General features: G+C 38.0%; 1 protein-coding gene across 2 annotated transcripts in view; it reads left to right on the top strand.

Moving 5' to 3' along the window:
* LOC135445556 (damage-control phosphatase ARMT1-like) overlaps nucleotides 1–22,196 on the top strand; it is a 46,759-nt gene that overhangs the window by 16,997 nt on the left and 7,566 nt on the right. Inside the window, exons 1-7 of one of the 2 annotated variants that reach the window (XM_064708160.1) lie at nucleotides 2,566–2,700; nucleotides 2,844–2,975; nucleotides 5,874–6,130; nucleotides 9,739–9,883; nucleotides 11,613–11,798; nucleotides 18,186–18,503; nucleotides 21,100–21,300. In XM_064708160.1, the coding sequence (XP_064564230.1) occupies nucleotides 2,892–2,975; nucleotides 5,874–6,130; nucleotides 9,739–9,883; nucleotides 11,613–11,798; nucleotides 18,186–18,503; nucleotides 21,100–21,300 (1,191 nt within the window). In that variant the 5' untranslated portion in view covers nucleotides 2,566–2,700; nucleotides 2,844–2,891. Of the gene's footprint in view, nucleotides 1–2,565; nucleotides 2,701–2,843; nucleotides 2,976–5,873; nucleotides 6,131–9,738; nucleotides 9,884–11,612; nucleotides 11,799–18,185; nucleotides 18,504–21,099; nucleotides 21,301–22,196 lie in introns of those variants that run through there. The other variant, XM_064708162.1, reaches the window with a different exon arrangement.

The following is a 22,196-nucleotide window of genomic DNA, read 5'->3' on the forward strand; positions in this document are numbered from 1 at the left end:
ATTACTAATAAATCTGAAGGTCTGAGTAGATATTGCTCTTAAGTGTTGTAAATATAGGCTTAGCTTTTATTTAGCATATCAACTTAGATGAAAGCTTCATTTTCTTGCAGGTAAGTGGAAAGAGATCAAAAAAATTAATAATGTGAGTGGGAGAAACACCCAAAACCTAAGTTATTTAGAGCTGATTAAGTGTTAATATGTTAAGACTTCTTCTGTCTACTCTCTCTAATTCTTTTAACACTTCATTAATTCTATTTTCCTAACAAAAATCAGTATAGATTACATAATACTCATGAAACATTAAAAATCTGATTTTTTTCCACAGATAGAAAAGTTCCACATCTGCATGACAAATTTTGCCCCTATAGTAAAGTCATGCCAATTTAACTGAGTTGTCTGATAAGTCTGATTAAAGATCAGATTTGTGATTGGCTGATAGCAACCCACAGAAACATAGAAAACTATTAATTTTAAAGCATGCATATTTCCTGCTAAAAGTATGATGATAATACCAACTTTCCTAGGTAGTGCCACCATGATTAGTTTTATATTTACCAAGGCACTGGAGGGTGCAGAGATCTACCTCTGTAAATCTCACTAAAAATGTAGATGAGTCGAACAGTAATTCCCATTGACTTTGCCACCTGGCTTCATTTAAACTTCTTTTAAATCCTTCTGGATGTGCAGCTGCGTCTTTAAAGTGTTCATAATTTAAAAATCTTATTTGTATGAAATGCTTAGATTTTGGAAGTTTCAGCTCTAAAGCAGTTACATTGAATATTGCTGCTGAATGGGGGCTTCTTTTCTTTTCTGAAATGTATTTTTTTCACCAGTTTTGAGACAGACTCCTTTCTGTGAAGTCATAAGTTGTGGGTTTTTTGGGAAGAAAAGGAAAAACCTACATTCGTGCAGTACTACAAATGTAATAACACATAACCATCATGCCCAGTGTTACTGTTTGCAATCTCCATCCATGGTTTTGCAGCTCTGGTGTATTACAGAATGAGAAAAATGCCCTCTACACTAAAGAAATTCATGTGGTTGTACATGTGAAATAAGCAGAGTGAAGCAAAAGTAAGACAAAAGCAGCGAGGAGATGGAACATGCTTTCCTTCCCTCCCTAAGAACAGTGATAAAGTGTTGAGAAAATTAGCAGCCCTTTTATCTCCAAGATAATGTGCTGTGTTCTATGTGGCCATGAGTTCTCTGTGTGTGTCAGTCTGGCTTGATGAGAGTGGCAACTCCTTTGTGGAAGAGCACAGCTGAGTGTCTTTGAAGGAGATGAATGCAATTAAACTCGATGGGTCTAAGGTAGTGTCAACTAACACAGGGAGGAAAGATTAAAGAATAGAACTGGTGATATTATAACAACTAATCCAAGGTGATTTATCTTCTGCTGCAGTCTAAGCTAGTAGTTTTTCCTTATTCCTCAGGGATTTCTCTATGTGTTGCATGGTAAATGCTTATTGTACTAGATGTTCACATATTGGAAAGTTCTTCAGGGTTTTTTTTTCCTATTGGAATGGGTAGGGGCTGAACTTGTAATTTATCTCAGCCTGAAAATTGATGCTGATGTAGTAAACATGAAAAGGAGATGCCTTTGTCTCCATTGCAGTACCTTTTTCCAAAAGCAGTCATTATCTGGGGGTGTTTTGCATTTTGTAATTCATACCCAAATGTACCAGAATTGCAGTTTTGTTTCAGTCTGTGTGAAAGCTGATGGAGAACAAATCTCATGTTCAGTTCTCTGCCATGTGTGCTTCCAGCATAACCTAAACTTAGTTGTGTTCTGAAGAGGTTACATTTCATCGGGTTTTGCTACTATTGATTGAAAAAGAAAAAAAGTTCTGTCTAATGAAACTCTACCAAGACTTCAGGTCCGAATTTTCATCTTGGAAAGATTTAAGTAACAAAGGCCAAGAAATTCTGCTCTACTGCAGGAGAGCAGAACACCACAAAAAGGAGAAAGCCTTCTATAGAATCTAAAGGGTACAGCTAAAGGGTTGTACAAGTGGTGTGAAGGAGACTGTACTGGAGGGACAGAGGCAGTGCTTGCCATGGAATCAGGACTTGAAAAAGAATGAAAGGTAATCATTATGGTGATGGCTGGGGATGAGATGGGGATCAGTCAGGAAGCTGAAGTTGTGTCCAAGTGATGGAGTTCAAAAGGACCTCTAGTCTTGAAAGGTTAGAAGTAAAAAAGCAAATGGCAAGCCAAAAAGTGACTTGGAGGAGCAGATACAAGTGTCTGAGTAGGCATGGGCTCTTCAGCCTGGTAGAGAGACTGTGGGTGTGAGATATGATGGAAATCTGAAAAATCATAAGTGGCACAGAGAAGATGGATAGCCATTGCTTTTTTTTTCGAGATTTCTTCTGAAGGAAAAATGAGGGGATGTGCAGTATAACTGATGTCTAAAAACCAAAGTGATTCTTTGCATAAGAGACCCCTGAGGACTCCCTTTGGATTAAAGTTTATACAGGTTGAAAGAGTAACTGGATGAGTTTGTAGAAAAGGGACCTTTTGAATGTTACTGAATATATAGAAACTGCTGGAAATAGACAGAGCTATTTCCTGTGAAAACAGTGGGAGGTCATGGGACTGTTGAGGGGGACCATCTTACTTTAACGCTGGCGTTGGTTGCTGAACTTGGAGATGAAGGTGGAGACTCATAGAAAAGCAACTCTTGAACCTATCTTTCAGTAAGTGTGTATTACTCTAGGAATAATGCTCTGCAACATTTCGAGTAATGCCCTGGAGCAGCTTAATCAAACAAAAAGCGCCGAAGCAGAAATGTTCCAAAACTGTGATGTCTAAAGGTTTTGTATTCATTCTGTCTTCACAGGAATGTCATGATCACGTTCTTTTGGATATTCCTGTCACTAGAGAGCAGATGAATCATTATCGAGCTGCAGCTGAAACTGCTCAAAGTGAACTTGCAGCACTTTCAGTGAAGTATGACTGTGCCCAGTCAGAGGTACAGCTAAAAATAATTTCAAATCCTTCTCCAAACCTGAGGATATTTTGCAATTTCCTTATGTAGAGAATAGAAAGCCTGCAGAAAGTTCAAAACTTGCTTTTCCTACAGAACTTTTGGGTTTTTGGTTTTAGAATGTCTGCATGATTTTTACTTTGTTCCCTTCTGTGATCAAGAACTGATTATAAGTTTGTATTTGGGAGATTTGAAGCAGTGTAGCTTTTTATCATCATCTAAGTGCAATATATTTATATTAGACCTGAAAATTAATTAAATTGTGGTTATATAAATATTCAGATAGATATCCTCCTCTTCCTGCTGGTGAGTTAAGATCTAGCTGCTCATCTTTACTCATGTCTCCCTTCTATTCAAGTTATAGCTCCCCAAATGTGCTCTGCTTTCGTCACCAGTGAGATTGTGTTTGTGCTGATGAGGTTGATTGCAGCTAGAGAGGCTGAAGAACACATACACGTACTTTTTTGTCTTCCTGCTCTGTAGATGATGTTTCTAAGGAGAGGATTTATTATAGGATAAGCTTTAGAGCTGCCTTATTTCCGTAAGCAATTTTTTTAAACATATAACTGGTTTAAATTTATTTAAGTCAGCAATGTGGGTAGTGGTCAGTTTTAAAGTGGGGTAAAACTTGCCTTTAGAAGACATGAAATGCTTACATTAATTCACATACAGAACTACAGGCATAAGTGTCCTTTGGCTGAGGTTTAATTTGGTCAGTTGATCCTGCAGTTAGTGCAGGGGTCCCCTGCATTTAACATTTATCCAGAAGTAGTGCCTTAAATTTAAATTTTAAGAATCCATACAGAATCTAATGTTCTCATACGAAGAATTTATTACTGGAAATGTTGAATGACTTTATTGCCAGAATGTGTGACTGATTTATAGATTTTTCAAGACAGTGCTTGCAAAAGCATAGTCAAAAAAGCAGCTGTTCATGCTCTTGTTAATAAAGACCTTCATGACCCAGCTGAGGTCAGAGCCTTGTTCTGCTGAGTGCTCTGTAAAACTCACGATATGGGATTATTCTTGCTTTTTCTGCTATTGGAACTGACCACAAAGACAATGGACAGATGAAAAAATATCACATGGGGAGTTGAACCACAGAGAAATTTTAAGGTTATGAACACTCTAAGATACCATAGCTTGGTCCAGCTGCCAAGCAAAGCAGTGCTATTGTTCCTTCAGCTGCTCATTTCCTTCCCCACACTGCCCCACCCCTCGTCCCAGCACAGATGTGTGTGTAGTTTCTACAGTGCTCTGCTGTGTCCATGCAATTGAGAAATAATTCCTTTCCTTCTGAGTTGCTTTTTAGCCAGATCAGTTTGCCAATCTTATTTCACCTTGTAGCCATATAAGTGCTTTTTCTAGCACTAAGAGGAGGGTGGAGTATGGAAATGAAGCCCATGAACCTGGGAAAAAGCCAAGCTGCTTTTCTTGAACTCAGTGCTGCTCCAGTGTCTGATAAAGCTGTGCTTGCACGTGAAGCATCAGCTTATTGAAGGCTGTGCTGCTGCTGCAAGGCTGATCCTCCGACCTGATTTCTCAATGTTAGCCTTTGCTCTGGGATTCTCCTTCTCCTCTGCGAGAGAAGAAGTGAACTATTTTCTGTCATTGTTACTGAAGTTGTTTGTAGGGGAGTCAGACAAACACAGAGCTAGGGAGAGGACAGCATGCATGGCTGGGAAGAGGAGAAGCAGGACCTCCCTTTTCCAAGGCAGTTGCTGTTCTGCTGGCTCTCAAATTTCTCTGAGTATCTTGGGTCATACTGAAAGACTCCAACAGAGAAGTGAATTTCCCGTTGTTCTGGATTGTAGTTCAATGTCTTAAATATTTTTTTCCCTTAAAATGTTTGCCACAATTTAGAAGTTCAGTCATTCACCATAAAGAACAGTTAACTTGGCTAAATTATTTGCCCATTAATTTTATGTGATAGGACAGAAGTCCCTCCAATTGCATCTTGCTGCTTTTAATTGGAATTGTCAGGAAAGCTAAAGCATGCCTTAACACTTCTTGTGACAAAAAAGTCCACTTTAAATTACTTGTTCCTAATAACAGAAAAAAAATCATATGGAAATTTTGTTTGCCTGCTGAGTGTCCCTCAAGTGCAGTCGCCTAGAGAAGCTTCTAATAGTTCTATGGAAAATGGTATTTCTAACAAAGAGAGAGAGAAAAATCTACTGAACTCCATGGGCTCTTGGAAAGCTCTAACATCATCCCTGTAAGAGGTCTTTGATGTTTAAGGGTGATTTTCGTCCTCCTACCTTTCCTTAAAAGGCTCTGTTGCTGTTTCTGTGTAAATACAGCTATGGATTATCATACCCAATAATAACTATTTGCATAAGATGAGAAGAGGGTGCCTACCACACAATGCTCCAAAAATTTAGCTGCTTCTGAATATGCCTCAAGCCATCAAAAGGCCCCACACTCATACAGCAGGATACTTTGCTGTTACAACTCCCTGCAGCTCTAGATTATCGGAGGAATTGAGAACCAGATTTGGAAGCAGGCAGGCAGCAGGCAAAAAAGAGGGAATTGTGTTGTTAATAACTTTGCTGTAATGCAGATACAAAGGAGACATGAGTTAAGGTTGTGCAGCAGAACTTAAGTTAGACTTTTCCCAAATTCTGAATTAGTAAATAAACTTATTTTCTTGTAAGATGTTATCTTGAAATGTTGTATCATGTTACCCAACAGTAGCTTTTGTTTTTGCAAACCTCTTCCATTGCTTTTTCCTAGTCATGTGAAAGTAAAGTTGTGTCCCTCTACTCAGTCTTGTAGTGATAGAAATGTGTTTCTTGTCACATTACTAAGCTTATAATACAGTCTTGTTATTTCAGGGTGGGAAAACTATTCTTCATTAATTTTCTCCTTTTCTACCTATAGCTGCTTAAACTCAGGTCGAGCATGATCTCTAAAGAAGCTTCTTTTCAAGAGCTGAAGGCTGAAGCTGAAAGCCTTAAGGAAAACAATGCCAGACTGAGGTCTCGCCTCCTGTCTTTGCAAACACAAATCCAGGAGATGGAGGAAGAGCTGTGCATGCTCGCTGCTTCTAAAAACCAGGCTGAGCTGGCAGCTCAGGTGGCATGTAAGGAAAACTCGGAGCTGAAGGAGGAGCTCCATAAGAAAAGTGCAGAACTTAAGTAAGAGCCATGTGAGATTAGAAACAACTTTTTTTTTGGGTGGGATGATGGAATGGTACAGTTGTTAATATAGAAAAATAAGATGGTGGATAGATTTTATTGCAGTTCTGAATTCTGTTACAGTGCCTGAGTGTGTGGAAGGTGTTGAAATTTGAATTCTGTTTTGAGTAGGTAGTCAGTACCTAGAGGTTTGAATGTTTTGTACTTTGAAGGTGAAATGCATTGAACTTATAATATCTTTTAACTGCACTGATCTTAGCATAATGTATCAGAGTACTGATATGTCAGTTCTACATAATTGCTCATATTTCGTGTCTGTAGGATGGAGACTTGTAGCAAAATTGATTGGTATGAAAATATTCTAAGCTCTTAAATTCCAAAATCAGTGTCAGTCCTTTTAATAGACACCCGGACTTTTTAAACGGATTTTTCTGCCCGTTATCAGACTAATGTTTGTGACTCCATCAATATTGTCCAGAGCAAGGAGTGAGTGTTTAGCAGAGCAAGGTGAGTGTTTACCAGACACCTGTCTTTCCCAAATCAGTGTTTGGCACAGCTCTGCCAGATTTTATGCATTAAAAATTAATAATTAGGTAATTTTAAAACTTAGAGAAAACCATTACAGTGCCCTTGTTTATTACCAGCTGATTTGCCAAAAACCCTGCCTGAAGAGTGCAGTTTTACATAATGGCTGTTAAGCGTCTTTAAAATGCTATTTCTGGTAGGGAAAAGAAAAAGAAGAATAACAAAAGGGAAGAAAAACCTCCTATCCTGTTTGCTTGCCTAACTCACTGGGAGAAAACTTCTGGAATACTGTGTTTCATACTTGCCTGCCATTATAGTGATACAATCAATTTTATGCGTATAAATACCTGCTGTCACTCCCAGAGCAGTCCTGGCTGCTCTCTTTGGCATACAATACTTGTGTAATCAGTTCTGTTTGTGCTGGTGTGTGGTGATCAGGGGACTGCTCCAAGAGAGAAGTGAGCAAAAAAAAAATAAAAATCTTGATTTCCACCTCTACCAATCCCAGCTCTGGTTCACTGTGCACCTGGAGTGTGCCCCTGGACTTCTGGCAAACGAGAAGAGATACAGGGATAGTGACTCTGCTCATTTGGAAGGAACAACCATGCTGGATTGCTCATGAATGTGCAGTGTTTGCTTCCAAAGCTTTTTGTTGTCTTCAGCTGATGGTTACATGCGTCACTTCACACTAACCAATGTGTTGACTCAGTGAACTCCAGTCCCTTATTCTGGCCACCCTGGTAGTGCCTGGCACATGACTTGTCCTAATTAGGTGTTCAAAAAAGATTTTCACTGAAAACCACTAATGAGAGGGAAGAGCAAGCCAGCACACATGAAGTGCATATTTATATTCTATACCTTGGGGATACAGTAAGAAATGTTTGGTGAATTCTCTGATTGGCTTCCAGGGTGTGCACCTCTCCTATTGGAAATGGTGCTTTTCTGCTCGACATGTCTATTGCCATGGTATTTTTAGAGTGTGAACTGTCAAAAGCTTTTTTCTTCTTCTTTTTTCTTCCCTTCTCTTTGCTCATTAATTCTGAAGAGCTAGCAAAACTGTGAAAAAGCTGTGTTCTACTTTTTTGTACCTGATTGCCTATTTTCTAGGTGCTCACACCTCTATGGCCCTACTGCAGGTAATTAGATTATTCGTAAAGTTATCAAATGAGTGTTTTGTACTTCAGATATTTTATTTTTAGCAGCAGGCATGGTTTTGTTAGTGGATACCTCAGTTTTTAGAGCCACAGAACAGCTGTGGGTGCTCAATCTTACATAATATTCTGACATATAGGCATGCATATATGGCATGTCTGAGCCTAATACCTTTTCACTTCTGATATATCCCTCCTCATTGCAACAGTTCAGCAATCATCTCATGGTTTAGTTTTGTTGGGGCTGCAGAGGAAAGGAAGGTGCCCAGAGGTGAGGAAGCTGTGAGGGTGCTTGTGTTCTGAGGGACAGTGTCTGCTGCAGAAGGCAGAGCTCCTTTGGCTCACGGTGTGTGCCATGCAGCAGTATGTGGAACTGCCCTCACAGTGCCCAGAGCAGTGATGAATGTTTTCCATTCCCCTCTTTATTCTGCCTCTCTCTTTCACCTTGCAGCAGTTTCAGCAGCTGTGCTGATCCCCCTCCTAAGGTTATGTGTTAAATCTTTTAATGAACTGTCTGTTTTGCTTACTGATTTACAAGCATTCAGTGTACTGTGTTTGCACTCATTGTGTATCTCCTGTTGGAGTCTCGTGGGGCTCTTTGGTTATGGAATGAAGCTTTGTCTGATTGCCAGCTGGGAGAGGAAGAAATCAGACATGGAAAAAAGTGAGTCCAGCAATTACTACTGGACCCACCTTAAAACTGACAATAGCGCTACACTCTGATAAGCAAATGATTTTCAGTAAAATATTTGCTCTAGACATGCATTTGGTTACATTTCAGGTCTTGATTTATTCTAGAGTGAGGAACTTGCTTTAGAAAGAACCTTGTTTTTCAAATGGAAGCTTGTCTTGCAAATTTACCACTACCAATCTACCATGTCTTGCACTCTTCCATTAAGTACCTCACTCGTGGGTGTTACTGAGAGGTGCTGGAGTTGTCATTTGGATTACACTAGTGGTTGTTTTGAGCTCTGTTTGGTTGGCTGGTTTTGCTAACCTGTTTGTTTGTAGTTTTTCATAAGTGATGTGTGTTTCAGCACCATGAGCAGGATGTTTTCTGTGTTTCCTACCGAATCAGACTGTGATGCTTCTTGTTTGCTGGATCCATTGTTGTCCCTGGCAAAGGGAGGAATGTAACCACGTTTATATTAAACTCAGTGTTAATTTATTTGTTGTTCTTGTAGAGTATTTACAAACTGACACCTGCTCTTAAGGCTGAAGAATGCATTTCATGTGGGATATGCATCTGTGTGATAGGCTCCTGTTGAGTGAAATTGCTGGCAAAAAGTTCCCTTTTCTTAATATCTTTGTGGTAGCCCCTAGATGTTGTCTTTTTGAATACATCCCTTTCATGAGTAGTGCTTCAGAGTACGGCACAGCAAAGTAGTGTCTCCCATCTCTGCTTCTGCTGGTAAACTTCCCTTCACAGGTACTCTGGATGTCTTACACTTCCATTGGTCCAGAAAGGCTTCTCTTCGCTTGAAGTTTGTTAATAATCTCTGTCAGCTTCTTTAGAGAGAGGGGATGTGCTTTTCGAATATTTTTGCTAAGAATTTATCGCTCTCTCCCCCCCCCCCCACTTACTTTTTCTAAGGTTTTGCTTGCAATTTCTACTTGTATTGTCTTGAGGGCACTATTTATTCGTGTCACTTAGTTCTTGTGTTTTATTCACATTTATGCTGAGAATGAGATTGGGATCATAGAAGATTTTTTTGGTGTTTATCAAAAGCAATGATGAAGAAAAGTTTTCACGTAAGGCAACAGCAAAAGTTTTTATGTATTACATAAAAGATATAGAGAATTAAATGCAACTTTTAAAATTCATTTGGTGGTATGCAGAAGCTAGCAATAGTCTTGGGACAATGTATTTTGCCTAGAGTTCTTTTTCAGGGAACATTCATCCTGATGTATATATTTTCTTTGTCTGATTAGTAAATATTTGAATGAGTGTGAAGAAAACATGACTCAAGCTTCTAAAATCAGTAAAAACTATGAAGAGCTCCTTACACATCTTTCTGTATTCTTGGACATAGACATCAGAGAAAAAGAGAAACCACAAGAACATTTAACATCAAAGGTGATTGTGTAGGCAAATGTTTCTCTACAGTGATTTAACAGAAAAATACTTATTTGTCACAGAAGTAAAACAAATAATAGAGATCTTTGTATTTAATTATGGTTTGCAGACAATGCTATCATTTAAAGACAGTTTTTTTTTCCTACTGGGCTAATTTTCAAAGGTGCTGGAGACTAATAGGCCTCAGTGAACTCAGTCTGCTCTTATCTGCATAAATAATTTATCAGCCTGTAGTTCCCACATACAGCCCTGCTTAGATACTTGGTTAAAAGCTTTCCTTAAAACTTTAATGGGGGGATCAACAGGTGATGTGTAAACTGTAGCACTAGATCTTATCTCTTATCTTGAGCTGACATGCCATTAAATACAAACATCTGAAATGGCATGCCCTAAAACAACCTTTTCTGTGTCCTGTAATTAAATGCTGTAAATAACTTTGTGGTGCTTCTGAGACTTAATAATATAAATTTATAATTTCTCTTCAGAATACTTCTGAAGTTCCAAAAACTAAGCTTCCATTTAGGAAAAGAAAGTTGCTTGTATATTCTTTTAACATCTGTCAATGCTGCTGAAAGTAATTTTATTCTAATTTTATGCATTTGACTCATCTTCTGTCCACTCTTTGATCTCTATTTTTCTTTACTTGGAGCACAATAGATATTTGGAGAAATTCTATTTCATAATGTTCATGTGATTGTAAGATTACAGTCTTAATAAATCAAGATCATCTAGGTATGTATCCCAGTCAGTGTACGCCCTCATAATATTACAAGCACATTCAAATTTTAATAGATGCTGTAAAAATGTTGCCACGCAAGATGCACTCTTGCATGCTTTAATAATTAATAATTAATCGTTAGAGCTTTAAAAAACATATTTTCATGTCTTTTAACAAAGTAGTAATAAATCTAGTTGGGAAATCTAATTTGTGCTGAAAGCTGTGCCTTAGGAAACCTTAGCAACTAGTTTTCCTGGGGTCTTGGCACATCTATTTAGCTTCTTTTTCATGTTATGGTTTTATTTAAGACAGAATTGATCTGTTTTAGTCTTAAAAAATGTCTTGCCAGCAGGAATCAGGGTACATTTTTTGCTCACTCTTTGAAGTCCCCACATTTGTCTATTCCACTGACTGGAAATAGCATAGTGTACTAGAACAGCCCTGGAATCCTCCTGGAAAGGACTCCTTTTTCCAAGGTGTTGGCTGCTCATAATGTCAGCACATCAGGTATTTGGCCCTGTCCTTGAATATGCTTATGAAATATCTGTTACTAACTCCAACCTCTAACTAAAACGAAAAAGTTTTGAGCATGAATTGCAGCTTTCTTGTTCCAAATGAAAGGCACATATCTGAAAAAGCCAGGCTGGAATGGTTTGCTTTTCCTATGAAGGAGCTGCAAGGTCTGTTTTCTGACCTGCCTCACATCAAGCACGGATATGCAGCAGCAGTAGCTCTCCACCTGTTTAATACATCATAAATTCTGTGTGGGAGCAAATCTCAATCACATTTAGCTAAGGTGAGGGTTTATAGTGAGAATATAATTCTATGATTTTAACTGTCTTTCTACTCTTTTTCTAAAGGAGCAGTAGAGTGCAATTATAAGTCCAACCTAGGGGTCACCAGAAACATTGAGTTGTTTTTGGCATGAAAAGGATCAGGTATAACTAGGATGAATATTTTTAATTTTTAATAGCTTTTAAGAAGCTACTAATATTTGATTTATTTCTCAAGGTCTCTGAAATATGTAAAGAAAATGTGACACTAAAAGACCAGGTTGCTGCTCTTCAAGAAGCTGTGAATGTCCATGAGATGGAGTCTAAAGCTAACAGAGAAACTATCATGAGATTGGTTTCAGAAGTGTCCAAGGAGCAGAAAAAGGCAGCAGGATACTACCAAGACATGGAAAAACTTAGTAAGGTACAAAATTGTATGGCATGTATGCTTGTCTGGTTTTCAAATGTTTTCTTGAAATTTCAAATTAATTTTCAATAGGAGTTGCATGAGAAAAAATTGTGTTGATTAGAGTATTTCCCAAAAATAACATTTTTCTGAGGTTATTTTCAACTTTTTGAAAGTGAGATATGAAGATTAAACAATGACATTTCTGTAAAATAGATCTGAGGTAGATTTGATGGCTTTAAATGCTCTTTACAAATTTCTGGTTTTGCTGTCTTCTTAGTGTTGTGACCTTTGTGCTTGCACAAACATGTAAATAAATTAATGTGTATATTGTTAATATCTCAGGCACAAGTATGAAGTGGTGAAAAATGCTTTTTAAAATAATACTTATTTCATACTGCAAGTCCTCTGAGAATTTTTTTTTCTCAATTTTTTTCTCAATATTTTACAAACATTCTAATGAGAAATTAAAAGGAATTGATTGGACACTATTCTTTCTCTTTAAGTACTGGCAGGTTAAGTGTCTTGGCTTTCATACACACTAGATTATCTTTTCACTGCATTATAAATTTTTATTTCATAACCACTGACTCACAGCCCAAAAGCTGTAGCAATAGAATGGCTCTTGCAGGAAAGCAAGAAGTTTCACTGTTGGGTAGCCTTAGAGGAAATCTGTGCAGCAGGAAGGGTGGTCAGATGAGAAATGTAAGTTAAGTTGTAGGTCAGGTATTCCAAATTCACCTAGCTGTGATTTGTGGAGAAAAAGGATGTCATTTAAGGATTGAATTGCTCCAGGAGCACTCCCCATTAAGATTTCATATATTTCAAAGGATGGATTAACAAAGTGCATTTCTGTAGCAATTTTCCTTATTGCTCTGCGCTTTGGGTGATGTCTATGGAAAGGAAGCAGTTTAGTGAAGCCAGAATGAAGATTTCCTGCAGGTGAAACAGTGCAGTTAAAGCTGATGGCCAGAATGTGAGAAAATAAGAAACTCAGACTGTCAAATGCGTAGCTGAGCTGTGTGTGATTGAGTTTGTGGGAATTTTTAACATAAAGGCAACCTTGTGCAAGTGAGTTTTCCAAAGTAGTACAGCATTTTCCCCACCCCTGGCATTCCTCTTTTCCTGAAGAAGAGACACCCACCATACACTTTGAAGGATATAGTGTTCTGATCTGGTTGTTAGCAAAATACTTAGGAGATGAGAAATAGCTGGCAGCCTGCTTTGGAAAAGAAAGAATTTGTGCGGAAGATAAATGTAAGTACCACAAGGGTAATAAATTTTTATTACTGCTGAAAATAGTTCTTACCAAGCTGTGTACAATTTTCTAAGACTCAATGGAACAGAGAGAGAGCCTGCACCAAAAACTTAAATAGGTCCTTTTTGCAAACATTTTGTTTTCATGCTTCACTTCAAACACAGGTGTGTGAGGAAGAACAGAGTGTAGTTTTCTCAGTAAACCAGAATCAGGAGATGTTTTAAATCAAGATCAGGGCTCCACTTGTGACTTGTTTTTCAAGTTTACTCTGACTCCCAAAACATTTACCAAGTTGAGCTGTTTTCTGAAAAATATTTTCCTATCGTTATTTTGCATGTGCCAAATACATAATTTATTTAACCAATTTTACAGAAATATCTTTCTAAATTATTAGCATTGCCTTTCAAAAGCATTGCCTTTGAAAAGCCCCATCTGCATAGAGGCTGCAGATTCCTCCAGTGCAATTTCAGTTTAGCAACTCAAATTTGCAGACACTGAGTAGATCTGTTGAGAAGGTTTTGCATTCACAAAATCGTATGAAAGAAGGTCAGTATTGAAAAAGAAAGGAAAAAACAAAAAATGCTTTAAGTCTTCTCATGTGAAGTGTGGGATCCCCTGTTCCCTTGATGGGTGTGTGGCTTGGTTCCAGGAGGGTCACCAGTGGCATAAGCCAGTCTGACTTCACTGTGTACCTCATTCTGCACAGTTTCAGCACATGGACGGAGCTGCATGTGCTGTGACATGTTCCCCTGTCAAGGTGAGAAGCAGAAATCCATACTGCTCCTGTGCCAGAAGACTCATACTTGGTTGTGTGGTTCTGGGCTGGTTTTGGACTTAATTAATGGAATTGCCTGTAGCTGAATTTACCCAGCAAAGGCTGAGTACAAGAGACTCTTGCTTGCGTGTGCCAGCAGCTCTCAGGGTCAAACATTTTGGTCATCTTCAGTATTTCGCCCAATTTTCTCTTAAATTCTTCCTAAGTGTGTAGAGCCCATCACACTATTCTGTCAGTCATCTCCACCAAGGTTTGGCCACCACACTGTTCCCTGCCACCCCTCTGAATAATTGCCTGTTTTAATTGCCTGGTAGTTCTCCACTCCCAATCCTTAGGAATTCTATGAATTCCTTCTCTTGATCAGGTGCTTTTTTTTTTTTTAATGTCCCAGGAGGAAGTAGCTGCCTGTATTCAAAAATTCTTACTGAACAAAATGAAAGCCAGTTAATTACATTTGGAGGTTAATATATTTAAAGTATTCTTTAGCATGTTTAATACTTGAGTATTTGTTGCAGTTAGCTGGGCTTCATTTGAGGAACATTAACAAGTGAACAATTATTTTATCTGTTCCCCTCTCAGTCTCCCTGCATGACAATATCAAGCAGCAAAGGATAAAAGCCAATAATTCCTGAAGCTAATAGCAGTAAAAAAACAATTCAAGAAGCTTTTTTTTCCCCCTAATCTATTATTTTTATTTCTGAATATATTCTTCTCTTTATTTCTGAATTTCTCATGCTTCTGATAGAATATTGCAAGATTTTGCTTCTGGAAATCTGTAAATATCGTGCATACCTTTATTATGGCTGCATGGGATATCAAATTTGCATTTGATGAAAAACAACTTTTAAATCCTGCCCAGATTTCTAGACTGAGGATCAGAATACCCAAACTTTCTTTCTGTATTTCCAGAGAGTGATCACTGATTATGCTAATCATAATTAGAGAATTAAAACATTCTTTGAGAGTGTCTATAGGTCCTCTAAAATGTTTTACTTACTGTAAGCAAGTTTCTTTTTAATATCTAATAAATTCCTCTATGATATTTACTGAAGATATAGAAGAGGATGCATATATTCTTCCAGATTAATTTAAATACAGAATTGCCACAGATGAACCACAAGAACTAGTAAACTTTCTTGTTCTATTTCATATCTTTGCTGATGGTTCAACCTGGAAATATTTGTGATTTCCCTCTGAAGTGTTACTTTAAACATTTGTTTTTGCAAAATCTGTGCAAAACCTTTATAGAATATACTTGAAGTGTAAGCAAGCAATTTTAACTAATACAAATATATCTGCATTTACTACTGATGCAAAATTAACCAAGAAAATACTCTTCAGTATTCAATATTGGCTTATATTGTTATGTTAATTAACAAAATAGATCTAAGTAGTTTCTAATAAATATAAACATATTAAAATAAATCCATTTTATGAAAAGAGTTAATTAAAATATGAAAACCTAATTTAAGGACTGTGATTGAACTTGAGAAACATGGCTACATTTTGAATATACCAAAATACTTAGATTGTAGGAGAGACAGCCAAATGATTTTAGGTTTTTCTTGTCCCAACAGATAAATACAGGAATGAGTTTCTCAGAACCTGGATATTTTTTTTTGTTTTTGTTTATAAGATGTCATTAAGAAAATATTAGTGGCAGGTTTCAGCAGGCATCACAGATATTTCCAGATTGAATAATTTGAGAAGACAGGAGATAAGAACAAACTAGTTTGCAATCCTTCTGGTACTAACAGTAGTAACTGGAGGTGCTGCTGGTGTAAGAATTGATCTGGAAAATACCTGCATTCTTTTAATACCTTACTATTACTGTTACTGTAATCTGGGCTCTTTTTTGTATATGTATACATAGTTGAATTTAGTCTATTGAGAGCACGCTGCTGATTGGGGTGTCAGTATTAATAGAATCATGGAATTATTTAGGTTGGAAAGGGCCTGTAATCTTGTGGAGTGCAACTGATACCCCAGCACTGCCAAATCTGCCACTAAACCATGTTTTTAAGTATTCTGTACACAGTATCCTGTATCCTAATACCCTGTAAATCCCTAAGTATATCTCCAGGGGTGGTGACTCCACCACTTACTTCCCTGGGTAGCCTGTTCCAGTGCTTCATAGCCCTTTTGAGGATGAATATTTTCCCAGTACCCAATCAAAACCTCCCCTGGCCACAATTCAGGGCCATTTCCTATGTTTCTTAACTGGGAGAAGAAATTGGCCCCCCCCTGGCTCCAGCCTCCTTCCAGGCATTTGTAGAGAGTGATGGGGTCTCCCTTGAGCCTCCTCCAGTTCAAACATCCCCTGCTCCTCCAGGTCCTCCTCGCAGACTTGTGCTCCAGACCTTTCACCAGCTCCATTGTCCATCTCTGGACACCAGAGCACCTCAATGTCCTTCCTGAACTGAGGGGCCCAAGAGAAAACACAGGACTCAAGGTGTGGTCTCACCAGTGCCGAGTACAGGGGGACAATCCCTGCCCTGCTCCTGCTCGCCACACCATTGCTGATCCAGGCCAGGATGCCATCGGCCTTCTTGGCCACCTGGGCACAGCTGGCTCACGCTCAGCTCCTGACCAGCACCCCCAGGTCCTTTTCTGCCAGACAGTTTCCTAGCCACTGTTTGGTGGCTTGTACTTCTTTATTTTAGACTTTGATCTTTTTAATATAATATGTTTGTTTTCAGATGTTCGCAATTTAACAAGATGGTGATTAGGGAAGCTCCCTGGTACTGGCAAACCATTTTAGCACTGCCTTTCTGAAAGGAAAAATACACACTGCTGAAAATTGTAATTGAAATAAATGACTCTTTATTCTTTGCTGTAATTACCATAATGTAGTTCTGAGCACAGGTGGGAATTTTCTATTAATAGGACATATCTAGAATAAAAAAGAGAAATTGGCAAGGAATCAGACCAACATTTGTTTCTAGAACAATTCTAAAATGACTTCAGAAATGTGAAATAACAAATAATTTCCTAAATGTCAGGGGTTGTTTTTATTTATGTTTTTGCATGTTTGCCTTCTTGCTGCTATTAAAAATTTTAGTGTTTTTAGTATCATATTTTTATATTTTATTTTCTAAAAGTGCCCTGCAAACTCCTTTTTTTTTGGCCACCCTCTCTGTTGATCTACAGAAATGCTCCCAGATTTAACTGCTTGATTGGCAGGTATTCCATTAATACAAATGACATGCTATGCTCCACAGCAAGCACACACAGACCCTTGAGTAATACCACATTCATAACTGCTCTGGGAGCAGTTCTCTAACTCCAGTGTGCACAACCTTAACTCATATCAGTCCACTTACTGAGCCTCTACTTATCACTGAGACCTCCAGAGAATCCAGTCCTTCTCTGTAAATATTCCATCCTCTGGAGTAATTTTGTGTCATGTGTGGAATAATATTCTTTCCCATTTGTTCTTCCCAATCAATAAATGCCCTGAGAAATGAAGACCTAGTCTTTGCTGTACTTTTAGTTGGTGTTGCTGCAAATATTTTTCCTATATTTGTGTGTGTAAGCACTCTTAATATTGGTATTGTGGGGAAAGGAGAGACTTTATTTTTTATGTTTAGATGGTTATTTTTCTTTATTTTTTCTGTCATAATTCATTTTGGTGTCATGGGTCAGGATGCACAACTCTTTCTGTCTGCTCTGACCTGTTAGGTCAGTATTTATATACAACTGATATAGATACATATGTACTGGCTATATTTTATTCCTTCCCAACCAAGCCTTGGTTTGTCTGGTCCCTCACTTCTCATTTTGTGAATAAATAATCTCAGGAATTTCTGTCACACAAACTTTTTGTCAGATAAACTGATCTCAGAGATCAGCTCTTATCACCGTGTTCAGAGATTGCGTCTATGGTTTTGGTTGTGTCTATGGTTGAATTGTCAGGCAGTTGGAGTTGACCATCACTGCAGGTCCCTTCCAACTGAAATATTCTATTCTATGCCATCCTTTTCTCTCTCAGTTGTAGTACTTTGGCTTTATTTGTGATGTATCTTTTTCACTCCTTGTTTTTCAGGCCATATTGTGTGAGTGGAAAAGTAAGATTTCAATAGTTTTACAATTAAAAATTTGGTTTCATTCACCTGAAAATTTTATTTATGTATTCCTTTTTGCAAACCAATATAAGAGGTTTGTCTTTAGTGTGATTACAGCAGATTTAAGGTTTTCATCAATTTCAGTGGCAGTTCCCCTATGAGACCCTGATGTTGAGCAAATATGAGGAACGTGGATCCTAGTTTCTCTGTCTGCAGTACCTGCTCCTGAGTTATTCCTTAATTTGTGTCTTGTGGAGAGGGTTTATAACTGATTCTAAAAACCTTGTTTAATTTTTCCTGTGCTTTAGGATCTTGACAGTGCTGTAATAAAGAGGAAGAGTTTAGAGGTGGAGATCAGAAACCTCCAAGAGAAACTGACTGTTAACCAGAAAGCTTTGGACACCTCAAAGCAGGAGCTGCACAATTTGAAGAAATCTTCCAGTGAGTTAGATGCAAGCTTGAAGAGTAGCAGAGAAGAGGTCAGGACTGCTCAGAGCTCTTTAGAGGCTTTTAAAGAAGAAATTGCTACCCTGCTCAGCTGTGAATCTGCAATAGTTAAACCTTCTGAGAAGGCCATTTCGGAGAGGATCCAAGAAATAAATTGCAAAGAGAAGAATAAAGAAATAGTAAGTCTGCAACTACTGCACTTGCCCAATTGTGTATTTATTCTCTTTGGGTACTGTTTAATTTTTTTCATCTGGTAGAGTGTTGGTTCTTTCTGCTTAGGTTTTGGAATTACAGAAAACTTTAATTTTGCTGTCTGTTGATTTAAGGTAATAGGAGAAAATCATCTATGATTTACTAAACAGGAAGAGTCCAGAAATTAAATTAATAATAGATGATGTTAAGAAGAAAAGACTCGGAATGGTCTTTCAGTTACAACATTGAAATTTGGTTTCTGTGCCAGCAGACATGAGAAGTGGCTGTTTGGTTGCTATGATTTAGTAAAACCTGTGAACAAGTATGGATTTGCTGCTACAATGGTGACTTCAAGAACTGACTTCTTTCTCAAAGCAGATATAATTGATGAGTTGCCACAGGCAACTTCTTTCCCTCCAGTCCTTAAAACCTGCACCTAAAAATAAAGATTTTTTTTTGCACTTACATCTAAACATTATTCAGCATCCAAAGAAGGCAAAGGAGGACTCTGGTTTGAGGCATTTGGGCTGGTGGTTTGCAAAGGTGTGTTTGAATGTGTAGATGGAGAAGGGACAGCTCAGGGGGAAAGTGAATCAGAATGCCAGGAAAAACCAACTTTAATATTCTTGCTAGATTTTGAAGTTCTAGGATTTCCTGCTGATGTGAGCAGCAAATGGTTTTGTATTCTGTGCAAGGCTGGAAATAGTTCTTGAAAATATCCTCTGCATTTTGGTGAGGTACTTAAAAACAAAACCAAAAACAACCCAACAAAAACCCATTGGCCTTCTTGCCTATCTGGGCACATTGTTGGCTCAGTTTCAGCCAGGTGTTCACCAGCAGCCCCACATCCTTTTCCACCACGCAGCTTCCCAGCCCCTCTGCCCAGCCAGCAGCAATGTTGTGACCCAAGGGCAGGACCTGGCACTTGGAACTGGCACTTTGCCTTGTTGAACTTCATACACTGGCATCAGCCCATGGATCCAGCCTGCCCAGATCCCTCTGCAGACCTTCCTACCCTCCTGCAGATCCACACTCAGACCCTGCTTTGTGTCACATGTAAAACTGTTGTCGTCTGAAATTATCCAGTAGCCACATTAAAACAAAAAGCAGGAAAGGGAGGGATTTTTATTTTGCAGGTTGACTGATCAAGCTGCATTAGTCCTAGGAATGAGAAGTTGTGGAGGTCAGAACTGAAGGACCAAAAATGCAGCCTTTGTAAAATGATGGATTAGGCATGGGTGGGTAACAAGGCTGCAACGTTGTTTTAGGAAATGCCCACCTTGTGGGTTGTCCCTAAGCCAAGGATGAAAGTTACAGCAGGATGGCCCAGGATGATAAAATGACAGCTTCTGCTCTGCTTCTGTGGTATAGTCCTTCACTTTCTCATGTTTATGGATTTTGAAGCCTCTAAAACCCCCTCTACAACCTGATAAAGGGGCTCTAGGCTCCCTGGCAGTAGTGCATCTGTGGTCAAAAATTCTTGTTCCTGCTGGGTGATGTGAAATGCAAAATAGCATAAAATATATTTGTGAGTTCTTGCAGATTTATTATTGTTTAGGGTTGTCTACTGCATAAGCATCAGTAATTTCTCAGTGGTTTTAGGCAAGTTGGGGGCAAACTGTTTGTATTTAATTGCAGTTTGAGTTGGAAACCTTTCAGTGCCATTAAAATTAATGAGAGCTCCGTGTACTTACTGTTAATTTCATTAACAGGAACCAACAAGATATTTAAAGTTAAGAGGCTGCTTGGAGATTAGTGTCTGAACAATGAGTTTCAAATGCACTATAGTTAACTATGTAACCAAATAAGTATATGACAATAAGAAGAATACAGAGGGAAACAAGCAACTTGGTGTGTAGAACTGCCTTTCAGTATTTGGCAGTAGCGTAACCAGATGCTTTAAAGTATTCAATTTATAAATAGTGTACAATTTAATATCCATTACATTATATGCAGGTGTTGTAAAGTTAACAGTGAAGAATTAGAAATTTTTTCAAAATGGTTCTAATTGCTCGTTTTGAGATTTTATCCTTTTATCCTTGGGCTCTGGCTAGATTACAGAAATTATTATTACTAATATTTTTTAAAGCACAATCTTTTGAACACTGCTTAACAGTTACCAGTTGGGAAACACTCCTCTGAGACTTAATTATCCATATCTACATTCTCCCCTACATGCTGCATGTATTTTCTAAATAACTTATATGCTTTTTCTAATCAACTCCTCAATAGAATAGTGATTTCTTTGGCCTATTTCAAGGAATGATAGCGACTACCAGGTATTGCTGCTGTGCCCACAGCTTTGGAAATTTTGTGTCTGAATTACTTTGTATTGATTTTTTAATACAAAGTAATTGTATTTGATTCATCTTATTTATAGTACCTGCTGTTCATTTTTGGGAGTCTCCACGCCTACAATTTTTTGCTGGTGGTTACAGATTTTTTCTTTTTGACTTTTTAAAGGCATATATTTTAAAGATAGATATTTTGCCCTATTTTTAATAATTTGGTGATTTATCTTTCATATCCTTCTAGCATTTCCCACCTAACCCCATATGCTTTGTTGTTCTGCTTGCTCCCTAGATGGTATCTCAGCTTGAAACACAATTAGCTAAATTGACTAAAGCTTTGGAAAATCAGACCAGATTGTACCATGAAGCCCTGGAGAGGAGCAGGAAAGCTGAAAAATGTTCTGAGAATTTCCACAATCAACTGAAGCACTTGGAAGAGGAATTATTAAATGGAGACCTGATGCAAGATAGTTTGAAGCTTGAGAAACAAAAAGTAGTTGCACACATTATTTACTTTTGAATGGAGGTCACTAAAGGCAGAGACACAGCTCATTGTATTGCTTTGGTCTACTGGAGCAGTGCAAGTAATGTGAAACGGCAAAATCAGACATGATGTAGAGAGTAATAATACCTTTTCTTTGACCAACAATTGGAAGATGTAGCTAAGCTTTTGAGTTCATTACTGTGAAATGAAACAAACAAAAAGCCTGATCCCCCCCAAAAAACCCCGAAACCTACCAAGCAAAAAAAAAAAACCACCCCAAAACCAAACTACCATCTTAAAAGAAGTCCCTGTCAATACCCCATCAGAAGTTCTTCAATTAGTCTTTGATCTCAACATTTCTCTTGTCTTTATATCTTTCTCTAAAACATAATATGGTCTGCAGTCTCTCAAGATCTTGTCTTGTGTCTTTGATTCTTTTATATTATTGGGCAATTATGAACTACTAGGGTTTTTTGTTTAATTGTATGAATGAACAGACTGTTAGCCTATAACTCATTCACATACCAAAGAGTTTGAAAAATGACATAGTACCTGGAAAGCCAAACACTACAGCTATGAAAAGCAAAGTTGCAGTATGTTGCCGGGCCAAGATTAGTGCTTAGAGGAATCAACAGTTTTGTGCTGTTTGTTTTGTCTTAGACTATGATAAAATAACTTTTTTGAATGAGGCATCCATCACATTGGGAGAAAACTAGAAAAAGGAGTGTTCCTTCCGCTCTGCTTCCTTTGTGAATAACATGTGGCCCTAGATTCTTAAATTATTCTCTACATTTTGCTGCAATGATTTTTTTTGCAATTTTTTTCCTGTCAATGAATAACTGCAGTGCTTTTCTCTGCTGCTGCTGCTGTTTTTAGTTATTTGAATCAGAAATATCATGAAGCAA

Source organism: Zonotrichia leucophrys, chromosome 3, assembly GCF_028769735.1.
Source record: "Zonotrichia leucophrys gambelii isolate GWCS_2022_RI chromosome 3, RI_Zleu_2.0, whole genome shotgun sequence".
NCBI classification, from domain to species: domain Eukaryota; kingdom Metazoa; phylum Chordata; class Aves; order Passeriformes; family Passerellidae; genus Zonotrichia; species Zonotrichia leucophrys.